Below are 22235 nucleotides of genomic sequence, written 5' to 3' on the forward strand. Positions count from 1 at the left end.
ACGTAGATAAAACAGTTTCAATGTTCCAACCAGTCATATGATGATGGTTGGACTATTTGGGCATTATTCGCACACTTTGCAACGTTTTCTGTCATAGTTAGACTTTGTTAGACTAGTCGATCTCCCGTATTTATCAACATTGCATTTCAAATCAAATTAACCTCTTCAGCACCCTGTGCATCCTTTTTATCAACAGCCCCAGTAAAGTGTCACAGAAGAGAAGGGTAAGTTATATAAATCACGTGATAATAAGAAAGAAAAGCAGTCTGTTTCATACTGTATGATGTTCCCGCAGTCAAAACGTCAATAGGGTCATTACAGTGACAAAACAGTTATTGTGTATACAATTTCTAACACAAATTGACAATTGGCGCTTACAAAAGCAAAGAAACGAACAATTAGTACTGTAAAAAAGAAAGAAGTGAAAAGGAGAGAATTGATGGGCACCTTCATTACCTACTGCATGTGCAGTAGAAGACAAAACTTCGCAATACTAATATGTATTTCTTGCGGTAAATGGCTGTAACGCTAAAGTAATTACGTAAATACAAGAGTTTGCAAAGATATTTCGTGCACAAAGTTTTTTCTTAGGAAAGTTTCCTTTTTTTAACATCAAATCAAAATCACAATATATTTCCCCTGCCTATTTATATATTCATCCACCGCTTTAGCATTATATCATAGATTTATATATTTATATAAGATCTGACTGTTTAATTCCTATTTTTTAGAAATAAAAGTATCACTACAAAGCATCAAAAGAACATACAAAACAACGATGTTCTGGAAACTGACGAACCAAGTACGTCTCATTTTAATGCGATTGCTTTCGAAAGAATTGCATTATATAAGTATTATAATACAGACAATTTTGTTATTCATTGTCATATACGAAAGCAGTTTATTATCTGAAGACATTCTAACTGTTAGTGTTAAATATTCAGTAACTGACTGTGTTCAGCGTTAGTGACTTTTTATTAAATAAGAAACAAAATATATAGTTTCTGCAACTTTGGAATTTTCGATCTACTCGTTTTTACATGCAGGTAAAGTGATCAAATTGCATGTAGGTTTTCAGCAGCGTTTTTGACTTCACAGCAGAAATGGGGAGACAAAACAGCTTCACTCTTCCAGGAGAACAGCTTTCATATGTTTCATAAAGATAACATTTTACTGATAATGCATGTTGTGTATATTTATTACCAGATTTATCAGAAAATTCAGCAAAACGTTGCAATTACTAAGTTGTTTGTTTCATAGCATGTGTAATTAGGTTGGGTATCGTTGCTGTAACCTGCATATATAATTCACATGTTGAAGTTTCAGCTTAAAAATAACTGAATCTACTGCTTTTCAAGCGTTGGTTTTACAATCAGCAACATTTTTCAATATCATCTTCATGAATTACGCAAATAGCAATCCACTAATACTTCGGTGAAGTGAAGGAAAACTGAATTCAATTTCATTAGCGTGGATCTTCATACCCCATACATTCAACTCTAAGCTTTCTGTATACATCTTTCAATTATTTTTAAAAGATGCATACCATGGCTGGCATAAATTGTTCTTAATCTACTGCAATCTATGCTTCGGGCTTTGTCTTTGAAATAGCATTCTAGCAGTCAATATCAGCTTGCGATTTGGGTTTTCGCTTTCCGGCCAGATAAATACCTTACTATCCCATTGTATAATCAATTATCTCACAGATTACTATTCTACCGCTGATGTAACAGAAGGAAGAGGCCCACTTATTGTCGATGAGAAAGACATCTCCATCATAAATAGCATGAAGATGGGGAACATATACAACAGGTGGTTGGGGACCGTCAATCTCCCTAGTAGATCCAACACTTGTGTTGTAATAACAAGCATCACAGGTTAGTGGAATACCAACACAAAATTAAGTTGCGTCGATTACATCATCATTACCGTATCGCAATTAAATAACAGGTTGGTTAAATTAAACGATGTAGTTAATATACATTTAAATGATAGTGGAGTCTGTAAACAATGTCATTGTGGCCAAATTTAAGAATTGCGGAAAGAAAAGTCATTTGCCGAACGTATGTCTTTCACTGCCTCCACAAGAAAACCTGAAAACAAACAATAACATCTCCCAAACGTCCGCTGGTTTTCCTATGGTAGATTTTGTACCAACAGTGGTATTGTATCTTGGTAAAAAAAAGTACAACCATTTTAATATCATCTCAGCCAGTACATGAACAGCTTTCTTCAATATCGATGAAACTTCAGCCAACATATTTATACCACGTTTAGTGTTATGTATGTCACATAAAGTACGACTCTATCAAGAAACATGTGTACATGTTGTGTTCTTGGTATTGTGTATATTTGCAGAAATAGTTTGGAGAACGAACGAAATCCATTGGGAAGCATTTCTGAGAAATTGTCTTCAATTGCCGGAATCGAAGAATCTTACGAAAATCGAAGCAATATCTATTGAAAGTAGTGAGTTTTACTTTTAAATGATTAACTGTGAAATATTTCTGTGAATAATGTAAAAATTCGAGAATCTTTTCATAAGGAACATAACAGCGTAACAAAGTCAAACTGGTTTGCAATACTTTCCCAACGTTAGTCACTTTCAAATATATGAATTTTTAAATTTTTATTATTCGCATTCATCGATCTGATTTCATCCTCTGTTTTTAGATAACTTGTATCTCATGAGCGAGCATATTGCATGTGAAACTTTACATTGTTTGTTGACTCGAGAAGCAGCAGCAGAAAGGAATGACCATTGTCGCAGGTCTTTGTCTGACATTATTAAACACGTCACTGGTCTTTTGGAAGGGATGCATATCATAAATACGTATGGGGTAAGATAAGAAAATCATTCTATTTATTTTCATTAAGAAGTTTATTTTTGCATTGGGTTGTATTCTCCTGTCTTCTCGCTGGAGGAAATTTCATGGTAGGTTAGTTAGGTTACATAAAGAACCAAGCACATACAGAAAATTCTCATTTTTATAGTTTTGAAGTTTAAATGTCAGGGCGCAATCGTAAATACAACACCCAAACCATATTTTTCTGAAGACTTGCTGTTAAGTAATGTATATCATAATGCTTTTAACTAAAGAATTCAAAAACGAAAGTTTTGGAATAAATTACGTTATTATTACTTTATTATAACAGTTTCTCCATCCCGGCTTAACGACCAGAAAACTTTTGGTCACCACAGCTGGACAACTTAAATTGTACGATTTCTGTCTCGCTGGCGACGCATCCAAAGTAGCTACGCTGCAGAGATCAAAGGTGTAATATTAACAGTTAATTCTACATTTTCTTTCGAATAATTGAACATAGTAGCAAATAACTCAAAATGTGCTTTGTATATACTTTATATGCATGACAATGATTAAAGCGTAGATTTATCTATTTTTACCACTAATTACGTTACAACTTATTATTCTCATGCTTGTGTTACAACTAAATAGTTCGTTACCTCAAGTTCTCTCGGGACTTGAAAGAACACTAACTTATAGTTAAATACTATATAAAGCTGTGACTCATTTTACTGCCTGTTGTATTACTTTTCATATTTCCTAGGTGAAAGTTATTAGTAACAAGTACTGAATTCATTGCCAGTATTAGGTGGTGCTAAGAACTTAATTATTTTACGTTCTGTCATGTCACAAAATAGATATTGTTATAAATAAGCAAACAACATTAAAAACAACATTTAAACTTGAAATTGTTTGCTCATTTATAACAATATTAATTTTATGAGACACATGTAGCTGGATAGTGTTTATTAGTAGGGTTAGTAGTTGTTCACGTCATCGACCTAATGTGAGAATTTTTATTCAACTTGTAATATGTCCAACATTTCGAATTGTGTCTGGGACTTAATGTATTTACGTAGCTCGACCCTCCCAGTTAGTAACAAAAACCAAAAGAGCAATTACCATTGAAATTTACCCTCTATATATTATATTTTCCACAATAGATGTTTTCAGCAACTTTGAATCAATTTCCACCAGAAATGTTGATTTCCAGCGTATACACAGAGTCAAGTGATGTGTGGTCTGTAGCAGTAACGATATGGGAAATCATGTCCGCTGGTAAAAAAATAATGTACTGTTATTCTTCTATGGATGAGAAAGTGAAAGAGAATACCCAGATTGGGTATCGTGAATAGTTTGAAACTTAGTCAAGTAGGACTTGTTTGCTGATCAAGTAGATTTGTGTACAGTTAGTCAATAGCTCTTCATGCATAATATGATCTTAATCACATGATAAGTGCCATTGAATAATTACCAGGAAACGAAATACGAATCTAAACTTGTTAAAAAGTTCATTGCTCGGATCATTTCGTCCCTACGTCAGAATTTACATGATGCCATTGATTTGTTTTTCTACAGGAATCTCACCTTTCCCTGATGATACAGAAATTACGTCGCATAAAGAATTGTTCGAACCATCATTCCCATGGCCAGAGAAATATTTCCAGATAAAGTAATCATTATTACATGCAAATTTCATATGTATACTGTTTTTTTTCATAAATGCTATATCTTTGATTGTTGTATTTATCACTTATGATCATTAATTATTATTCTTGTGATCAATTATAACCCGCAATTACTATGACGACGGTGAACTTGTTTTATAAAACTAAAGCAAAGTTAAGTTAGTAATACATCCAGGTTCATAACTTACAATACCTTTCCATGTATCTTGACTATGCAATGACTATGATGACGGTGAACTTGAAAAATAGCATAACGAGGATATCCTTGTAAGAAACGTTTATAATCAAGCTTGCCTTTGAAAAAACATCCACTGTTCCATATGTTTGTCCCATGTGTTTCTTCCATATGTTTGTTCCAACTGTTTGTGCCATATAACAAGTTAAGTTACTAATTAATCCAGGTTCAAAACTTACAACATATTTATAGGTATTTCTGAAAATGCCTTGGAAAAATATTGACCTGTGTTTCATTATCATAATTAACTGATCGAAATATACATAATCTGGAAGTCTCAAAGTCATAAAAATTGCCTGAACAGCAATCGCTATTATAACGGGGCATTCAGGTACACGTGACAAAGATTACTGAGGTCTGAATGTAAATGATGTTGAGGTTTACCTATCTGTCTTCAACATAAGCAGTCTGTGCATTAAATATTGAAGGTGGTGGTATCATGTCACGCGTTTGCTACGTGCAGATACGGCTGTGATACTTGAATGGTAAGAAACAGCGAATCCGGTCGTATGCTGATTATGTCTTTGCACATTGCGTGTAGTCATGCTGTGGTAAATGCTTTCTATCTGCAGTTCGATTGTTTGAAAGAAACTAGCAATTCTTGGAATTGAAAATTGTGGTGAACATTGAAAACATCTACCACTTAGCTAGGTTTCTTGTTCGGGTAGCTTTACCAAGAATGTCATAGCTATGAGTCCATGAATTTCGTAGCTGTAGCATACATAGTCAAGGAGGACAGTACTAGTTCAGTGCTACATGAAGCACGACACATGACCCTCCACTCCGGGCGTCTCCACGTTGACGTAATCGGCCCAGATTATGTATACGTTAATGGATTAACTTGATTTTATTGCACTGGGTTCATCTGCAGAAATAAAATCCTGTACAATTGATGGAGCCATAACTGTGCTTGTCGACCATCCATACATCGTTTGAAAGGAACTTTCATGGAAGTAAGAGAACATTTCTTCTTTCTAAAATTGCCAAAACGTTTCTTATGATAAGGATAAATATCGCGCATAACTGGATGAGGCATATCACCAATTTTATCTAAGATACAGACCGGTACGACACGCCACACTCATTGTACAACAGAGGCTAGGCGAGAGAAGAAACATGCAACCTAAAATGTCTCAAACATATGACTGTGAAACTGTGATTACATCTTCATACCTTCTTAATTAAAATATAATATACATAAATTACATGAAAATATGATATGGAACATGTAAAATGGTATCATGAAAAAGGCATATAAGGATCGTTTAAATGACTTGAAAATATCAATTAAAATTGCGCCAAAAAGCAGCTAATGAAACTTTTCAAAATAAAGCAACATGTTATTTGTCGGAAAACGATGGTTGCATGAACTTTTTTCCCATTATTTCCATTTGTTGTAAATTTACTTAATGAGAGAGTAATATGTTAATTAACACTCAACAGATATTTCAGAAATTACTAGATGACAGTTCTTATGAGATACCGTTATCAACGACGTATGTGGCTATGGGATCAGCGAATATTGATGAAGATACCTACTCATAAGATATATATCATGCCGGAAAGTAGGACTGTGTAAAAATAAACTGATTTTGCAGTACGTGTACTGTAAGAGAACTGAAGAGCGATGTGTTGATTATTTATTATTTCGGCTGAACAGTTTCACGCGGCATATTTTTTTTGTGTGCAAATATCATGTTTTCAAAAAAGTAAACAAAATATTTGTGTAGACCTGTGCAATACAGTTCACTTTAAACTGCTATGTTTTATATGGTGTATATTTTACATGCTTGCCAATGGATAACTTAAACTTGAACGTGATTTGGAAGGTACTACTATGTGGCTATACAACCACTTTTTAAGTATTATATTTAGTAAGTGACATCCTTTATGATAACCGTTTTGATTTTTTTGTTTTGCACACCCACCTTAGAAATGATGAGACAATTGTTATTATCAATACTGAAACAAAATTATGCACATGTTTTGGATTTACGGAATGGATGTGTAACTTTACAGTTATTTTCATTTAAAAGGCAAATATTTGCAGAAATAAAGATCTTTTAATATATACAATTTAGTGGAAACCTGGTCATAAGAATGCACTACCTAAATAGAAGGCAACATATTTTACCCATTATGCACTGATACGTTTGTGAAAAGAGGTGATTACCAATACTGAAAGCTGAATAAGGTATCTGTCTAAAATATTAGGTTGAATGTTGACCAATGCTCGACCATTTTATTAAAAGGCAGCAACTAGCAATTGAAAAAAAACGTTTGCGTAATGATGTATATCAAAATGCTTTCAAAAAACTTGTCACTAAGTATTTTATTCTAAAAGGTTTAATGAAATTTGTCTTTGTATCAACTTTACAATATGTATATATATATATATAAATATATAAATATAAATATATATAGAGAGAGAGAGAGAGAGAGAGAGGTGGAGAGAGAGAGGTGGAGAGAGAGAGAGATAGAGAGAAAAATGCACGTAAAAGGGGCTTTAAAGAGTTTAATGTAAGTCACCCACATGGTCTGAGAGCTAGAGAAAGCATTGTCCTTGTGATTATATAGGAGTGACAAAACTAAACTCATTATGGTAGTTGAAACCAGTAACCAGTTTTATTATGTATATAGCAAACAAGTGACTGATTCTATATAGGTTTTGTTTTTATAACCTTTCAAAAGTACTTCATCCACTCTAGATATGAGCACACCTAACACATGTGCAGCCGCAATGAAAAGGAGGAATGTGTTTAATGTTAAACTAATTTGTCTCACGAAAGGTTATTTTCGCCTTCAAACTGTTTTAACCGAATTTGCTTCTCAAATGCTAAAGTTAAGCACAAAACGAGACTACTTAAATGTCTGTATAGTGTTATAAGCATGAAGTACTTTCTGTGAACAAGCTCAAAATTTTTAACACAATGCTGCATGCATTATATCAAAACGCTGTTGTTCTTGATGCCAGTGACAAATAAATCCTTGAGCTGAACGAGAGAGTTAGCAATGCTATGTAGCATTTTAAAAACTGACGCAAAGATTGTCGTCACTTGATCAGAATTCCACGAATTCGATACAGAACTGGTCGTGTAGCATGGCCAGTATACACTATACCGTTTGATTACTTCATCGATCCTCCCATCTTTTTTAAGACAACCGACATTAATTTTCTTATAAAAGTCGCGCAACACGGAATGTGAACTAGTACACTGAAAACTTAAATTGGTTCACCGACTAACATAACGTTAGTCCATCTGGTGCCTCTCCCGACTAACATAGCCTTATACAGTTGCTATACCGACTAATTTATTCCTTAGTCAGTCGGATTTCTTAGTCGGTCATGTTAGTCCGTCAGCTTAGTCGATCAACAATTTCTTAGTCGGTAAATGTATATTAGTCAGTTACATTAGTTGGTGACATTAGTCGGTCTTTACCGACTAATTTATATGAGCCACTGACTAGTTTATAGCAGGTTTTACATTAGTCAGGATGGTGCCTCTCCCGACTAACCTTTCTTAGTGGGTATCGACTGACTAGTTGCACTGACTAGAATCACTGAAAGAATTAAACCCGACTAGTTTCACTGACTAGCATCACTGAAAGAAAAGAGAGCAGAAGAAACACAAATAATGTGTACGTTGGCAGTATTTATTTCTGATAAAACTTCTGATGTCTACAAAGGCTGACTTTCGACAGATAAAGAAGAAATCACTGTAAATAAAAATCTGAAAATATGATTTTATTCCAACAAAGTTAAGACAAGTTAATGGATCAAACATGAATCGCAAAAGTATAGCACTGCACAATAATGCAAAGTTGAATCTTGGGCAAGGGTTCCTCATGACTTTCGTTTTAAAGTGGTACCCCAAATCGACACCAGTTAAGTCTTCACGAACAAAGAGTGTTTCTCTTAACTACAAATGGCCTCCCACTTGTCTTCAGGAAGCCAAAATCTGTACCATTATTGACCTGTGAACAGAAAATATGATATACGTGTAAGCACAGATACAGATATAACACATGATAACTCACATTATCATAAACATACATTTACATTAAAATTTTTATAACATATTGGGAGGTATACATTTAAATCTAGGTTCCTCAAATTATAAGCCAGGAATAGCAGCTTTACCAAATAATTATTAGCTTTGCACAGCATAACACCAAGTTATTTCTCAAAGCTTAATAATTATGTTAATCATGTTAATAATGATCCCAATAGACCGGGAGCCCAGAGAGTTTGGTTAGCTGGGAAGGTAACCAATTGCTTTGTGCATCACAATGTTCACAGTGCATTCCTGTATATGAAACCTGACGACTGGCAAACCGACTGTGGTGGGTGTGGCTGGGAGAGCAATTTTAAAGTCACCTGATAGCTAACCTAGATCAGTTTTCATGGTAACACATCAAAGTAAGTACAATGTGTCAGGTATGGCCCCAAGAGCAACAAATGGCCATTGCCAGTAATTATTGGTGGTGGGGTACCCCTGCCAGTGATCTATAATTGACCCCTCAAGGCTGACCTAGGTCAGCTCATGAGGTAACCACTTGAAACCTACTGGAAAATGTTGGTTAGGACTTCAGATACAACTGATGGGCATTGCCAGTAATTTTTATTAGTGGGGTACCCCTGCCAGTAGACCCCCAAAATGCCCATTGACCTAGATGAGCTCATGATGTAACCAGTTGAAAACTACTGGAAAATGGTATCACTTCATATGTAAGGGATGGGCATTTCCAGTAATTTATATTGGGGGGGGGCAGTACCCCTGCCAGTAGACCCCCAAAATGCCCATTCCCTCATTGACCTAGGTCAGCTCATGAGATAACCAGTTGAAAAATTACTGGAAAATGATAGGTATCACTTCATATGTAAGGGATGGGCATTTCCAGTCATTTACATTGGTGGGGTAACCCTGTCAGTAGACCCCCAAAATGCCCATACCCCATTGACCTAGATTAGCTCATGAGGTAACCAGTTGAAAACTACTGTAAAATGATTGGCAGGACTCTATATGTAAGGGATGGGCATTTCCAGTAATTTATAATAGTGGGATACCCCTGCCAGTAGATCCCCAAAATGCCCCCCCCCCCCCTCATTGATCTAGGTCAGCTCATGATGTAACCAGTTGAAAACTACTGGAAAATGGTATCACTTCATATGTAAGGGATGGGCATTTCCAGTAATTTATATAGGGGGGGCGGTACACCTGCCAGTAGACCCCCAAAATGCCCATTCCCTCATTGACCTAGGTCAGCTCATGAGATAACCAGTTGAAAAATTACTGGAAAATGATAGGTATCACTTCATATGTAAGGGATGGGCATTTCCAGTCATTTACATTGGTGGGGTAACCCTGCCAGTAGACCCCCAAAATGCCCATCCCCCATTGACCTAGATTAGCTCATGAGGTAACCAGTTGAAAACTACTGGAATATGATAGGTATCACTTCATATGTAAGGGATGGGCATTTCCAGTCATTTACATTGGTGGAGTAACCCTGCCAGTAGACCCCCAAAATGCCCATCCCCCATTGACCTAGATTAGCTCATGAGGTAACCAGTTGAAAACTACTGTAAAATGATTGGCAGGACTATGTAAGGGATGGGCATTTCCAGTAATTTATAATAGTAGGATACCCCTGCCAGTAGATCCCCAAAATGCCCCCCCCCCCCCTCATTGATCTAGGTCAGCTCATGATGTAACCAGTTGAAAACTACTGGAAAATTATTGACAGGATTCTATATGTAAGGGATGGGCGGACTCTGGCAGTTGTGGCCCACCAATATAAAATACTGGAAATGCCCATTCTTACATATGAAGTGATACCTATCATTTTCCTGTAGGTTTCAACTGGTCAAATCATGAGCTCACCTAGGTCAATGAGGGGATGGGCATATTGGGGGGTCTACTGGCAAGGGTACCCCACCAATAAAAATTACTGGCAATGCCCATCAGTTGTATCTGAAGTCCTAACCAACATTTTTCAGTAGGTTTCAAGTGGTTACCTCATGAGCTGACCTAGGTCAGCCGTGAGGGGTCAATTATAGATCACTGGCAGGGGTACCCCACCACCAATAATTACTGGCGATGGCCATTTGTTGCTCTTGGGGCCATGCCTGACACATTGTTCTTACTTTGATGTGGTTACCATGAAAGCTGATCTAGGTTAGCTATCAGGTGACTTTAAAATTGCTCTCCCAGCCACATCCACCACAGTCGGTTTGCCAGTCGTCAGGTTTCATATACAGGAATGCATTGTGAACATTGTGATGTACCAGGCAATTGGTTACCTTCCCAGCTAACCAAACTCTCTGGACTCCCGCTCTACAGATCAGTAAAAATTTGACTAAACTTATGAAGCTTGCACGTAAATGATATACTAGACTGTTTTTTTTTTAAAAACAGGTTATGAAAAGTATCTTAAATATCATTAAACAGTTGGGTACAATAGTTAAACTCACTCTTCCATCTTTTTTCTCTATGGTACTTGTTCCTTTGCTTTTTGGACTCTGGGATAAACTCTTTTGTTCTGCGAAGGGTACCAATATATCATCTTAAAACATGTCTTTAAGCCATATATAACACTGTTCTCCTCTTCTGTTGTTGCCTCCACACTGGTGTTGTACATCACAGGAAACCCCACCCTTGACTTAGATATTTGGCTTTTCAATTCCTGCTGGAAAAAAGAAACAGCAAAGTATTCATCATTTGAAAAAAAAATTAAACAAAGTTGTCACCACAAAGTTATGTGAGATTTGCTTCCACTATAGTCTCAAAAAACAATCCCAAAGTTTGAAGCAGACTGTATAAAGCTGAAAATTTGAACGAGAGTGTCATCACCATTGCAACCAGAATCAAATGCCCAGAATACAGAGATAATAAAACATGGGCTAAATCTTTGTTTGTTTTTATGATCTTTAAAAATATAAAATTTTAGAAACAGAAATGCACTGAGCCAACTTATTTATAGGCCTAATGGTTTTTAGTTGTTATTTTGCTTGCTCACATAACAAGCCCGTTTAGACCTAGGCTAGAGGAGAATCAGTACTTTGTTACACTAAGTTTGTCTTTCGGTCGTTTTGATTTAGTGTTACTAGTAGTACTAAAGTATATAATGGACCGGCGAAGACTAGAGAATACCCAGAGTTTTAGCAACTGCGTTAAACTGTATCATCTGATCTATTATTTACGTCAATGAGTTTCATTCAATCTAGGATCAAAAAGAGAAAACTAATTAATCTTAACCTTTAAACTTTGCTACTAAACAGATATGCTTGAATTACAAATAGATGTCAAAAAAACATCATAATCTACGAATCGAAGCATATACATATACATAAACAGAATAATTTGAATTCGCGCAAGTGAACCCTGCACTACATTGGACAGAAAAAAAAACGTGCAATTAGACCAAACTAAACATACTAAATTTTCCGTTACTTCTACATAAAATATCAATACAAATACAACAACTTACTCTTTTGGCAGTATACTAAAAGCACATGTTATAATAACTTCAGACTATCAAGCTTTCCTGAGAAAAAACGGTTAATACTTCTTACAGTAAACAAGTCGACCGTGAAGGAATGTCGCAATTGTTTCCTGGGCGTGACCGGAAATTAAATACTAAAAAATGATAAATGAAAAGGTTAAATAGAACTGAAGCGTGCATCCTGACTGCTTGCAACATATAATACCGTTGACTAGCCAACATAATTTGTTCAGCCTACTGTGACTGTACGTTTGAAGGTCTAGCCTTGCTTATTCAATATCACAAAGCCTACCCATTCAGATTCACATGGGAAATTACAGGAAATCTTTACCAAATGAGTGTAGACTTCAAATAAACTATTGAGCCTTATAGTTCCAGCATTTGTTTGGGAATAAATTAGAAGATTATGTGCCACTGTTCAATCTAGCCCAATACACACATAACACATTGTTAATTGGTGTTTAGAATGCACACTTTAGTGTTGAGAATGCACTGCAGTACCCAGTAGAAGCCTATAGGCTACTCACTGTCATTGCACTTTTGTGTATTGCGAAACGCCAGCGTGACAACGGTAGCGTTACACTAACCATAATACAGTACTAGTGCCAGTGGCCTAACAATTAACTCTAATTTTACCTTCAAGTTAAAGGAATAACAGGTAGGCCGATGATGGCAGTTAATACCTCCATTCTTCTAAAGACCTTCTTGGGTGATTTACGGTTGAAAGTTGCTTAGAGTGATCGTATGAAACTATGCCAAGTCCAGCAAGCTGCCGTTGCCTCTCGGTTTCCAAATTGAAGTGAATCGAATTGGGTTAAAATACATTAGTCCGTCGACACCGACTAAGCTACGATTATGGCGTAAATCGCGTGTCCGTATCGTTCTTAGTCCATGGGTTAAAATACCTTAGTCCGTCGCCACCCACTAAGCTGCGATTATATTTTCCGTAGTCAGTGTAAACTGACTAAGAAGCAGCGATGAAACGAAGATTTTTGCTAGTCCGTGTGCATTGACTAACGTTACAGACTAATTTAACGTTAGTCCGTGGCAATATTGACTAGTTTATTTTTTCAGTGTACTCTTGCACTCAACAACACAGTCATATAAATTAGTAGTTAAATATATCCCCTACCGCCAGTCGCACCATGGTAATACTAAACCGTACAGGGAAACCGCTTGTCCCAAAGGTTACCAAATGAGTTGCGTTATATTTTAGTAACCACTCAAACTCAATATACGATATAATATAACCCAGCAAGCTTATAAATGCAATTGAAGAATTATAATTTACTCAAACTAACTGTGGATAATTTCAACCTTATACGACAACATTAAATGAAGATCCACTTTCTCGAATCATGTGATCAGAAATCGGTATAGCTTTTCAAAGAACAAACGGGGAGAGAGTGGTTGTTATTACAAAGTAGAATCATTTGTTTGAACAAAAGATCATGCTATATTCATTTACTCTGAAATTACTTCTGATGACTTGGCGTTCTGCTTAATGCAACACAGTTCCCAACAACGTTTAACGACGTCAGACAGTATAATGTAACGGGCGTGCATGTGTAAAGGGGTTCTAGTCTATACTCATCTGTGAGAGCTGTCCTACTGAGCGATGCGTAAAGATAAAGGACACACACACGATGTGTTTCCGGCGCGTATCCAGGATTTTGTAATCCGGGGGGCGCGAATTACTATCTAAGCGGAGCGCCACCATCGGTCGGCGTGCAGCGTACAAGAAAATTTCTGGTTTTGGTACCCCCTCAGATCACCGGAAATGACACTTCTCGGGCTTGAAAATGACCATCCAGATGTACACTTTTGCCTGAGAACCAAGTATTTCCCAATAGTTTTTTCCCATCCATAACCTTTTTGAAGATTTTCACCAGTCACACATCATGTTCGACCTCATTGCGTCTCCTTTGGATCATTGCTTTTTGTAGGTGATTCTACGTCGCGGCCCACAATACCCGACAGCCTCAGGTTATAAGCCCATTTTTTGTTCAGAATTTAAAAATTCACATTTCTCGTGATTAAACTCACTTCAAAACATACCCATAATGTTGCAAAAAATTTCATCTATGGACAACCAATATAGAGAAACCTCCTTGAACCCCTAACAGACTGGTCAAAATTGCACGAGTAGACGGAAGTATGATCATAGGCGTACGGGACCATTTCAGTTTGGGCGGGGGTGAGAAACTTTTGTGCCCGAAAGTTCCCGTGACACTATCTAAGCGGAGCGCCACCGTCGGTTGGCGCATAGCGTACAAGAAATTTTTTGGCAAAAGATGCCTCTCAGATTGCCGGAAATGGCACTTCTGAGGCCTTGCAAGTTGCATCTAAACATTCTTTATTTTATAATCTCACATCTTAGAAATTGACACTCCCCCAAAAATTTAGTAAATTAGAAGAAGAAAAAATGGTAACATCACTTTGAAGGGGAAAAATAGGACAGTGTATTTTTTAGGCTCCTATTTAGTTACCGATATTTATTATTTTAACACAGTACTCAGCTACTTCCAGAAAAACATACATTGTTCAATTGTAGGCGGGATAATATCGCTGTGTCGGGTGAGACTGCAATTTGTCTCACAAAAAAATATAAAAAATAACAAAGAATATGATAAACCTGTACTTCTAGGCTTGTAGGCACTACCCCCTCCCCCCACCATCCATGAACAAGAAAACGTTTCTTATATACACTCATGTCGGGGATGTCCAGGTATACAGTTGACTACTTAGAAAAAGTTTTGGATGATAGTGCAAAAAGCGTGGTAGCCCAGATGAGCTGCGCTTACGGTGGTGTTACGCGGAAATATTCGGGCAACATGATGCTAATTAAGAAAATCGTTAGGCCTATATTAATATTAATGTCACAAAACAAATAACATAAAACGCTCTCCACAGAATTTTCGGGCAAAATTTGAAAAAGATTCGGGCAAGCTACTGCATATTTATATGTTCATATATATATTTTTTCTCCTTGGTAATTAAAATAAAGTTCTATGCTTGGCCGACTAACTCGCCATTACTAATGTAAAAGAGTTTTGACATAATTGGACCTCCATGCTTTTTCTCAATCTACATAGGACAAAACGTTGTTTATATGAGCATCCAGCGGTATACTGCGCAACTTTTAGTGACCGTACGGTACATGATGGCATGCGAAGTAATAACCGATGCTTGCTTATATGATATTGACATTAACAATGTTGATTATGTTGAAATGTTGGTTATATTTTTCGGGGAAGTCGTTACAGCTCCCCAAATCAAATTGGGCTCCTTCGCCTTTCACTACACACAAACAGTTTTGAGGCTCTTCATCCTGGAACGCCATTTTCATGCTCACTAATATGATGTGATATCTGCTGTTTGCTTTACAAATTCGAACTGGTGCGTAGCGAATAATTTGCCAAGGGAGGGAGGGGCGAAGCCTGTTGGCAAACTATCTAAGCGTAGCGCCACGATGGGTTGGCGCGAAGCGTACAAGAAAATTTTGCTCGAAAATGCCTCCGAGATCGCTGGAAATGACACTTCCCATGCCTTGTAAGTTGCATCTAAGCATTTTCTATTTCGAATTGACTAGCGATATCGGGTACACGTTGTCAGTCCGACACATTTTCAGTCCGAAAATAAAATACACGTTTTTATCCGAAAAAATGAGTTTTCAGTCCGACACGTTTTCAGTCCGAAAATAAAATACACGTTTTCAGTCCGAAAATGAAAAACAAGTTTTCAGTCCGAAAATGAAATACACGTTTTCAGTCTGAAAATGAGATACACGTTTTCAGTTAGGGAATGAAAGCAGGGGGACCGAAAATTCCAATATATTTTCTAAAACTTTACTCCTTATTTGTCAATTATGAGTATATACGAAAGATTCAATCGATTTCTTTACTATCAGTTCGGGCTGGTGATATTATGGCATTAAAACTGCTTTCATTCCCCAACTGAAAACATTTTCGGACTGAAAACGTGTATTTCATTTTCGGACTGAGAACGTGTATTTCATTTCCGGACTGAAAACGTGTATTTTATTTTTGGACTGAAAACTTGTCGGACTGAAAACTTGTCGGACTGAGGGGTGTACCCCGCGATATCATAACAAAAATATGCTCGGGGGGGGGGGGCGGCGGTCGCCCCATTCCCGAAATGCGTCATGTTCCCCGACGCCTCGGTCGAGTTCGAGACCAGCCACAGTTGGTTTCATAGCACAATTGTTTAAGGCGTCCATACACACACGCGCGTTATGGTAGACCATAATATATATAAAGATACATTAGTGAGAGAGGAAAGATGGAAACGTCAAAAATGGAGTTGTCGGTGTAAGGGGTAGGGTGAGGCGTACGCCCCTTCCGAAATCCTCGATCCGTCACTGGCTACCCGACCATGTGTATGTAATACTTGGTTCAGCGCAGCGCTGTCACTGTTCCTCTTTCTCTTCCCGGTGTCTTGGCGTTTATCTTCTGCTTCCTCCTTTTCTCCTTTTTCTCTCCTTCTTCTTTTTCTTTTCCCTTCCTTCCTTCCTTCCTTCCTTCCTTCCTTCCTTCCTTCCTTCCTTCCTTCCTTCCTTCCTTCCTTCCTCTCCTCCTCCTCTTTTTTCCCCTCTTTCTTCCTATTTGCCCTCTTTTTTCCTTTTTTCTTCTCTTTTTTTTGTCTCCTCTTTTTCTTACCCGGGGGCGCGCCCCAACGCCCCCCCCTGGATAAGCGCCTGTGTTTCGTATATCAAGCACATATATTGACGATCTGTCTTTCTCCAGACTCGGCACTTGAATGCCCTCCAAATAACTAACAATTACGATTGCTACTGCAAATAATGTACATACAAATAACAGAAATACACAGGCATCTATATACTTTCAATATGCAAATGATCTTTACTTGACAATATAAACAATTTAAATCACATAACGTGCACTCTTACAGCACTCCCCGCCCGCTCTCCCCCCAACGTTTATGTTTGGTTTAACCTGCTTGTGAGAGTGAATGTGTTATTCCACTATCCCCATCATACATTTAACACTTAAACCAAGCGCACACATGACGGCATTATATACATATACATACAGTAACCCATGCCTTACACCTGGCATTTACTACAGCATCGTCACAATTATTTCTAGCAAACAACTACAGAATTGTCCAGCTGCTACTTACACGATTATGTAGATAACTATTTTAAAGGCAAAGTTCAATTAAGGGTGATATCAATAGAAATCTTTCAAACGAGCAAGGGTCGCCGTCTTGTTGTTCATTGTGCCGGGTACTCAACCTGCGGGGCATTTGCATTAGGATATGTAACATTCTGTATTGCCGTACCAGCCCCAGAAGATTGACTACAGACTAACGGAAGGGGTCCTGATTAAGCGGACTGGGATAGTTTTGATAGTCCTGTCCATTCTTTGGAAACGATTTCAACTCGACTGACCTTTTTACGGCATTTACGACCTGTGGGGCTATCGCCTGTTATAATGTGCTGTACGGAGGGGTTTCAAGAGATTTCCCAAATCGCAAGCGTGATATGCTACAGGGATTTCGACTTCATTCTGAATTACTTTCATAACCACTAACGGGCCTTCCCGATTTCATATGGCTGTTCCTAGGGAGATCGATTCACACCTTATCCGTACAGGAGTAACCCTTAAAGTTGACTTTCTATTCATAATTAGACTTTTGAAGGTTCTTTAAGTTCGAATTGAATTCTCCCACTTCCTTAAAAGTTTTCCTCAGATTTTGGTGTGATGACACAACATAATCTGATGGATTAACCGATGGAGAAACACTTGTCACATGTAAATAATAACACATGTATATAATAAGAAATACCTGTACTTTGCATAGATCAAGAAAAGCCATTAAAATACATCGCAACGTAGGGAACGCCAAAATGACCCCAACTGATGAAACACGAAAATATAAAGAGGATACACGATGACAATTATCATCTACACGATTATAGTTTGGACATTTATATTATTTATATAGGTTATAGAATTCTTCTTACTCGCTTTAAGCACAAATATGTACCCATGATATTCTGTTGCCATCCTGGACTGGATAATAAGAATTTCTGTATTGTAATTTGTGAGTGGTTTTACGACTTAACTGAAGAATATTTGCATGTGCATTCGCGTATTCATACGGATATGCAATCGCCCGTTTTTATATTGTAAGTAGTATCGTGTATTCTTTTATTATCGTCGTGTAAAATATTATTATAAACGTGTATATTATTTTGTCTTTTCTGGATACTACCATACAAATACATATATCATTATCATATATTATTATCATCAGTTGTGGTCATTTCGGCGTTCCATAGCAACACAGTTTATTGCTTACGATTTAGACTTTGAACTGTAAGTGCGCATTGTACAAGCGTAGTGCTTCAGTTACTCACCTTTGAATTATAGGCAGAAGACGACACCGTATGTATTACGGAACGGTACGTAAGTACGTAATCTGCACATGGTAAATAGTAATGTTACGTTATGCTTTTGTTTTGGCAGAACAAATAAGATGAAGACATCAGGAAATTAGCGAGATTATTGAATTAGCCTCAACAACGATAAGGTATTCGAAGGATATTCAACTGTTTATTCGTGTTCATGACGACTATCTCTTCCTTCTAGCCTTCAGAAACCAATGTAGCTGTAAAGACTGACAAAGGTAATGAACATGGCTATCGTTTGTCTGAAAATCAATAACGTTACCGATTGTTCATTGTATTTCATATAATTTCTATCATATCATTTTAGCTTCATGAAAACTGCGGTTAGACAAATGATTCATACATTCATATATATAAAAAATATGCCTTCATTCGTAGCTCTCTCTCTTGTTGACAATGATTTACCGATACATTTTCAGTACATGCTGTCAATGGAACAGAAATAAACCTTGAGGAAACAACTGTTTAATAGATATAAATTGATTAGTGTATATGCATCATAATGTAACGTGTATCATTTTAACTCATAATTTGCATAAACTCGTTCATTTTGTTTTTGTTTCGCAATCTCCGTTACTGCTTCTGTTGCATGCCAATATTTTTAGTTTTATAGTAAGGCTCAAAAAATGAAAACGTTATTATTTAACTGCGATTATAGGCGTAGGAGCCCAATTTGATTTGGGGGAGCTGTAACTACTTGACCGAAACATAATACCAACATTTTTCGTTATTACATCGCATGCCATTTACATACAATCATTTGCCGTGTAATTCCCTTCCATATCGGTTAGAATTTTGGGAGGTCCTTACAATAATAATGCTAATAATAAGAGAGGTTTAACCATTGAACAACACATTTCAATTTATTTTGCTTTCAGTAGGTGCCCGAAAAATTCTCAGCATAGTGCTCGAATGATGCAACATGGGCTCAACATTCAGGAAGGACATGACTAACATTTCTCCTGCGCCCTCCTTCTCCCCTTTTCCCCCCTCCCACCACTCCTCTACTCATAGCTCTCTTCCACCCTATTTTTCTCCACATCTTTCTGTCCTTGTCCTTCTCCAATTTATTCCCTCCCCTTCCCTTAATCCTCTCTTTGTCCCTCCGCTGTGTATCTCCTACCTCTCCTCTTCCGCTGTTGGTTTCTTTCTTTCTTCTCTCCATCCTTTGTCTACTAATTCCCTTGCATATATCTCTTTGTGTTCACCATGCTCATTAACCTGTCTGTATTCTGTGCGTATTTTTTGTCCCTTCTGTTACTGTTACTTGTCATTTAGCCTTTGAAGAAGATCCTGCTAGGATCGAAACCTATGCGAATTTCTTGCAATCTCTTTTATGTAGAGTAATGTTAGGTCAGCGAATCTAGCATTTCAAATGCATTTTAATTAATCGTCTTCCCTGCCCCCCCCCCCCCCCCCTGATAATACTGCAGTCTCAAGCTCTTTCGTTTTCATGGCAATTGTAAACACACTGTCACGATTTGCTTGATTGCTTCTTTCATTTTTATGACATAGAAGAGGACGTTTCAGTCATTAGGTATTCAAAATTGCAAATACTTAAAGATATAGTATTTCTGACTAACGTTTGAAGTACCGTAACATGTATACAACTGAAAACCATTGCGAGAGGTACAATTACCAAATAGAAGAGTTTGAGCAGTTTTAATTGAAAGCAATCAAGCGATAAGTACCTATTTAATGTAAATCAAATTCAGAGTTAAGACCGGGTGCGGAAAGTGTAATTAGGTTTTGAAATATCCATAATGCTACAGTGAGATGGAGATGACAAATTTAAATCGATGGCCACGGGAAAGCCGGAAAGTGATTATAATGGAGCAATTAAATATTTTCGTAGTATCATGATGTGTGAAGAATTTTCGATGCACATATTAGTCCAAATGCTCACATGTTGGTTCCGTTGCTGTGATATATAATTTCGATATTACAAAACATATTCCTTTTATTTTCTCAAGTTAAGTGAATATCAAAGCGATCATGGTTTTTCTAGTTCCCGTTATGGTATCTCCACGTTAGATACCTTAATTTAATATATGTTTAGAAACTTTTTTTTTATAACGGTTCAGTGATATTGGGATTTGCAAGGTATTATTTTGTAATGTGGAATGGACGAGGCCGAAGGGTTCGATTTGAGTGTAGTGGATCATTTATCATTAATTACTGAAATTTAAAAAAAAAAAAATCTTTGGAAAATATTGCAATTTCTACATATATATATATAACACTTCACAGGATTACAAACAACCCTGTAAACTTTGCAGTACGCCGACCAGGAAATTACTTTAAACTAATATACTTTGTTGAGGATTGTAGCAGATAGAAGTAGCTTTCAGTATTAGCTTTCCTTTATGAGTGCTTTTCAAAAGAACAGCCAAACATTTCCTCATACTTAATTACTCTGTTGTTAAGCTGTGTAATAATTAACACAATGAGGGAAGGGTATGAAAGTCTTTGTAAGAAAATGCTATCGTTATGAAGAAGATCGTAAACTAGATTACTTTCTGTGTAAGTCTTTTAAGTTCAATCAGAAATGGAGTTTGTTAGCCGATCAATTGTTTTAGTTCGCCATCTTCATTTGTTTGAAACTATGATCATGCAACAACACCATCACCCAATTCATAAATGTAATGACATTGAAGGGGAAGTATTTCAGTCAGTTGGCTGTTGCAGCTTGTAAGTGCTCCATCTGTTATCATAGCAATGGTTGTCATATGATGGATTTGACAAGTACCGGGACTACCTAGGAATTCTGTCATGCATGTTGAAATATGAATCAATGCTGTGGGTTCCACCGGTGGATGTGGTGACGAAAAGTGTCCGGTTTGTCTATATGCGTTTGGGTGTTGTGTAAGCGCTTAAAAAAGGTGTTTCCATACGCCGATTGACTTCAAACTTGTGGGTATATGCCTGGTCATGAGGCAAACTGTCTCTTTGACCTTTTAATAGGATTAAGATTATACCAAAATGCCAAATAATCCCAAAACAACGTTTTGATCATCAAGCGCCAAAACGACTGAAACTCTCAAACCATGTTAAATATCAGCCTTGACACTGAGCATCAATAAACGTGAAATACCAAATGGTTCACGGTCAGTATTGTAATAATCTAACATCAAATGGGGCTAAAATTGTACGGAAAGGAGTTTATATCCCATCTACAGAGGAGAAGGGGTAATGACTCTTTGATTAAAAAATACAAGCATTAACTTCGACAGCTTAATGATGGAATGACACTCTCGGAATTAGCCTTCGTGATAAGAATAAAATTAACACTATATATTTTCCCTAGGAAATGTGGGGCAAAAGTTGGCTAGACTAGGTGACACCAATACCCCCTCTTATCCTCCACTGTGCCAGTCATCACAATTAGTTATGTGGCCTTTCTCCCTGTTAACCACAACAAAAATACTTCGGTTACATTTGCTTGCTATTGTAAGGAATCAATAAAGTGTAAATCAATTGTTGACTTGATGCATTGTAGTGGAATGTACACACAGTCAGTAAACAGAAAAGTACACATAATT

The 22235-nt window shown here is 37.0% G+C and overlaps 2 protein-coding genes and 1 long non-coding RNA gene across 11 annotated transcripts in view; 2 read left to right on the plus strand and 1 right to left on the minus strand.

The window, feature by feature from the left end:
- The first annotated feature begins 1686 nt into the window (after positions 1-1686).
- On the plus strand, positions 1687-6996 carry LOC139977941 (fibroblast growth factor receptor 2-like). The gene is made up of 8 exons (XM_071987688.1): positions 1687-1877; positions 2359-2469; positions 2674-2840; positions 3157-3276; positions 3971-4085; positions 4386-4479; positions 5602-5683; positions 6174-6996. Exons 1-7 carry the CDS (start codon positions 1787-1789, stop codon positions 5621-5623), a joined length of 720 nt encoding a protein of 239 aa, XP_071843789.1. The 5' UTR covers positions 1687-1786; the 3' UTR covers positions 5624-5683; positions 6174-6996.
- A 1069-nt stretch (positions 6997-8065) lies between these two features.
- On the minus strand, positions 8066-13312 carry LOC139977944 (uncharacterized). 2 transcript variants are annotated; one of them, XR_011796747.1, is made up of 3 exons: positions 12222-13312; positions 11206-11417; positions 8066-8705 (listed from the first exon to the last, which is right to left on the minus strand). It is a non-coding gene; the product is annotated as an uncharacterized lncRNA (long non-coding RNA). The 2 variants fall into 2 exon arrangements; XR_011796746.1 differs by having other exon boundaries at positions 11206-11420.
- A 5297-nt stretch (positions 13313-18609) lies between these two features.
- The window catches only part of LOC139977947 (uncharacterized), a 57804-nt gene continuing 54178 nt past the window's right edge, over positions 18610-22235 (plus strand). For 5 of the 8 annotated variants that reach the window (XM_071987711.1, XM_071987707.1, XM_071987714.1 and 2 more), the window contains exon 1: positions 18612-18911. The gene's annotated coding sequence lies outside the window, so the exon portion shown is untranslated. Of the gene's footprint in view, positions 18912-22235 lie in introns of all 8 variants that reach the window. The other 3 variants (XM_071987712.1, XM_071987715.1, XM_071987713.1) reach the window with 3 other exon arrangements.

The sequence above is a fragment of the Apostichopus japonicus genome, chromosome 12 (assembly GCF_037975245.1).
Source record: "Apostichopus japonicus isolate 1M-3 chromosome 12, ASM3797524v1, whole genome shotgun sequence".
Lineage (NCBI taxonomy): Eukaryota > Metazoa > Echinodermata > Holothuroidea > Aspidochirotida > Stichopodidae > Apostichopus > Apostichopus japonicus.

Coding starts and splice junctions, on each gene's coding strand:
- LOC139977941 (XM_071987688.1), top strand. CDS start 1,787: ATGAAGATGGGGAACATATACAACAGGTGGTTGGGGACCGTCAATCTC. Junction 2,841..3,156: donor ATATCATAAATACGTATGGG/GTAAGATAAGAA, acceptor TTATTATAACAG/TTTCTCCATCCCGGCTTAAC. Junction 3,277..3,970: donor CTACGCTGCAGAGATCAAAG/GTGTAATATTAA, acceptor TTTCCACAATAG/ATGTTTTCAGCAACTTTGAA.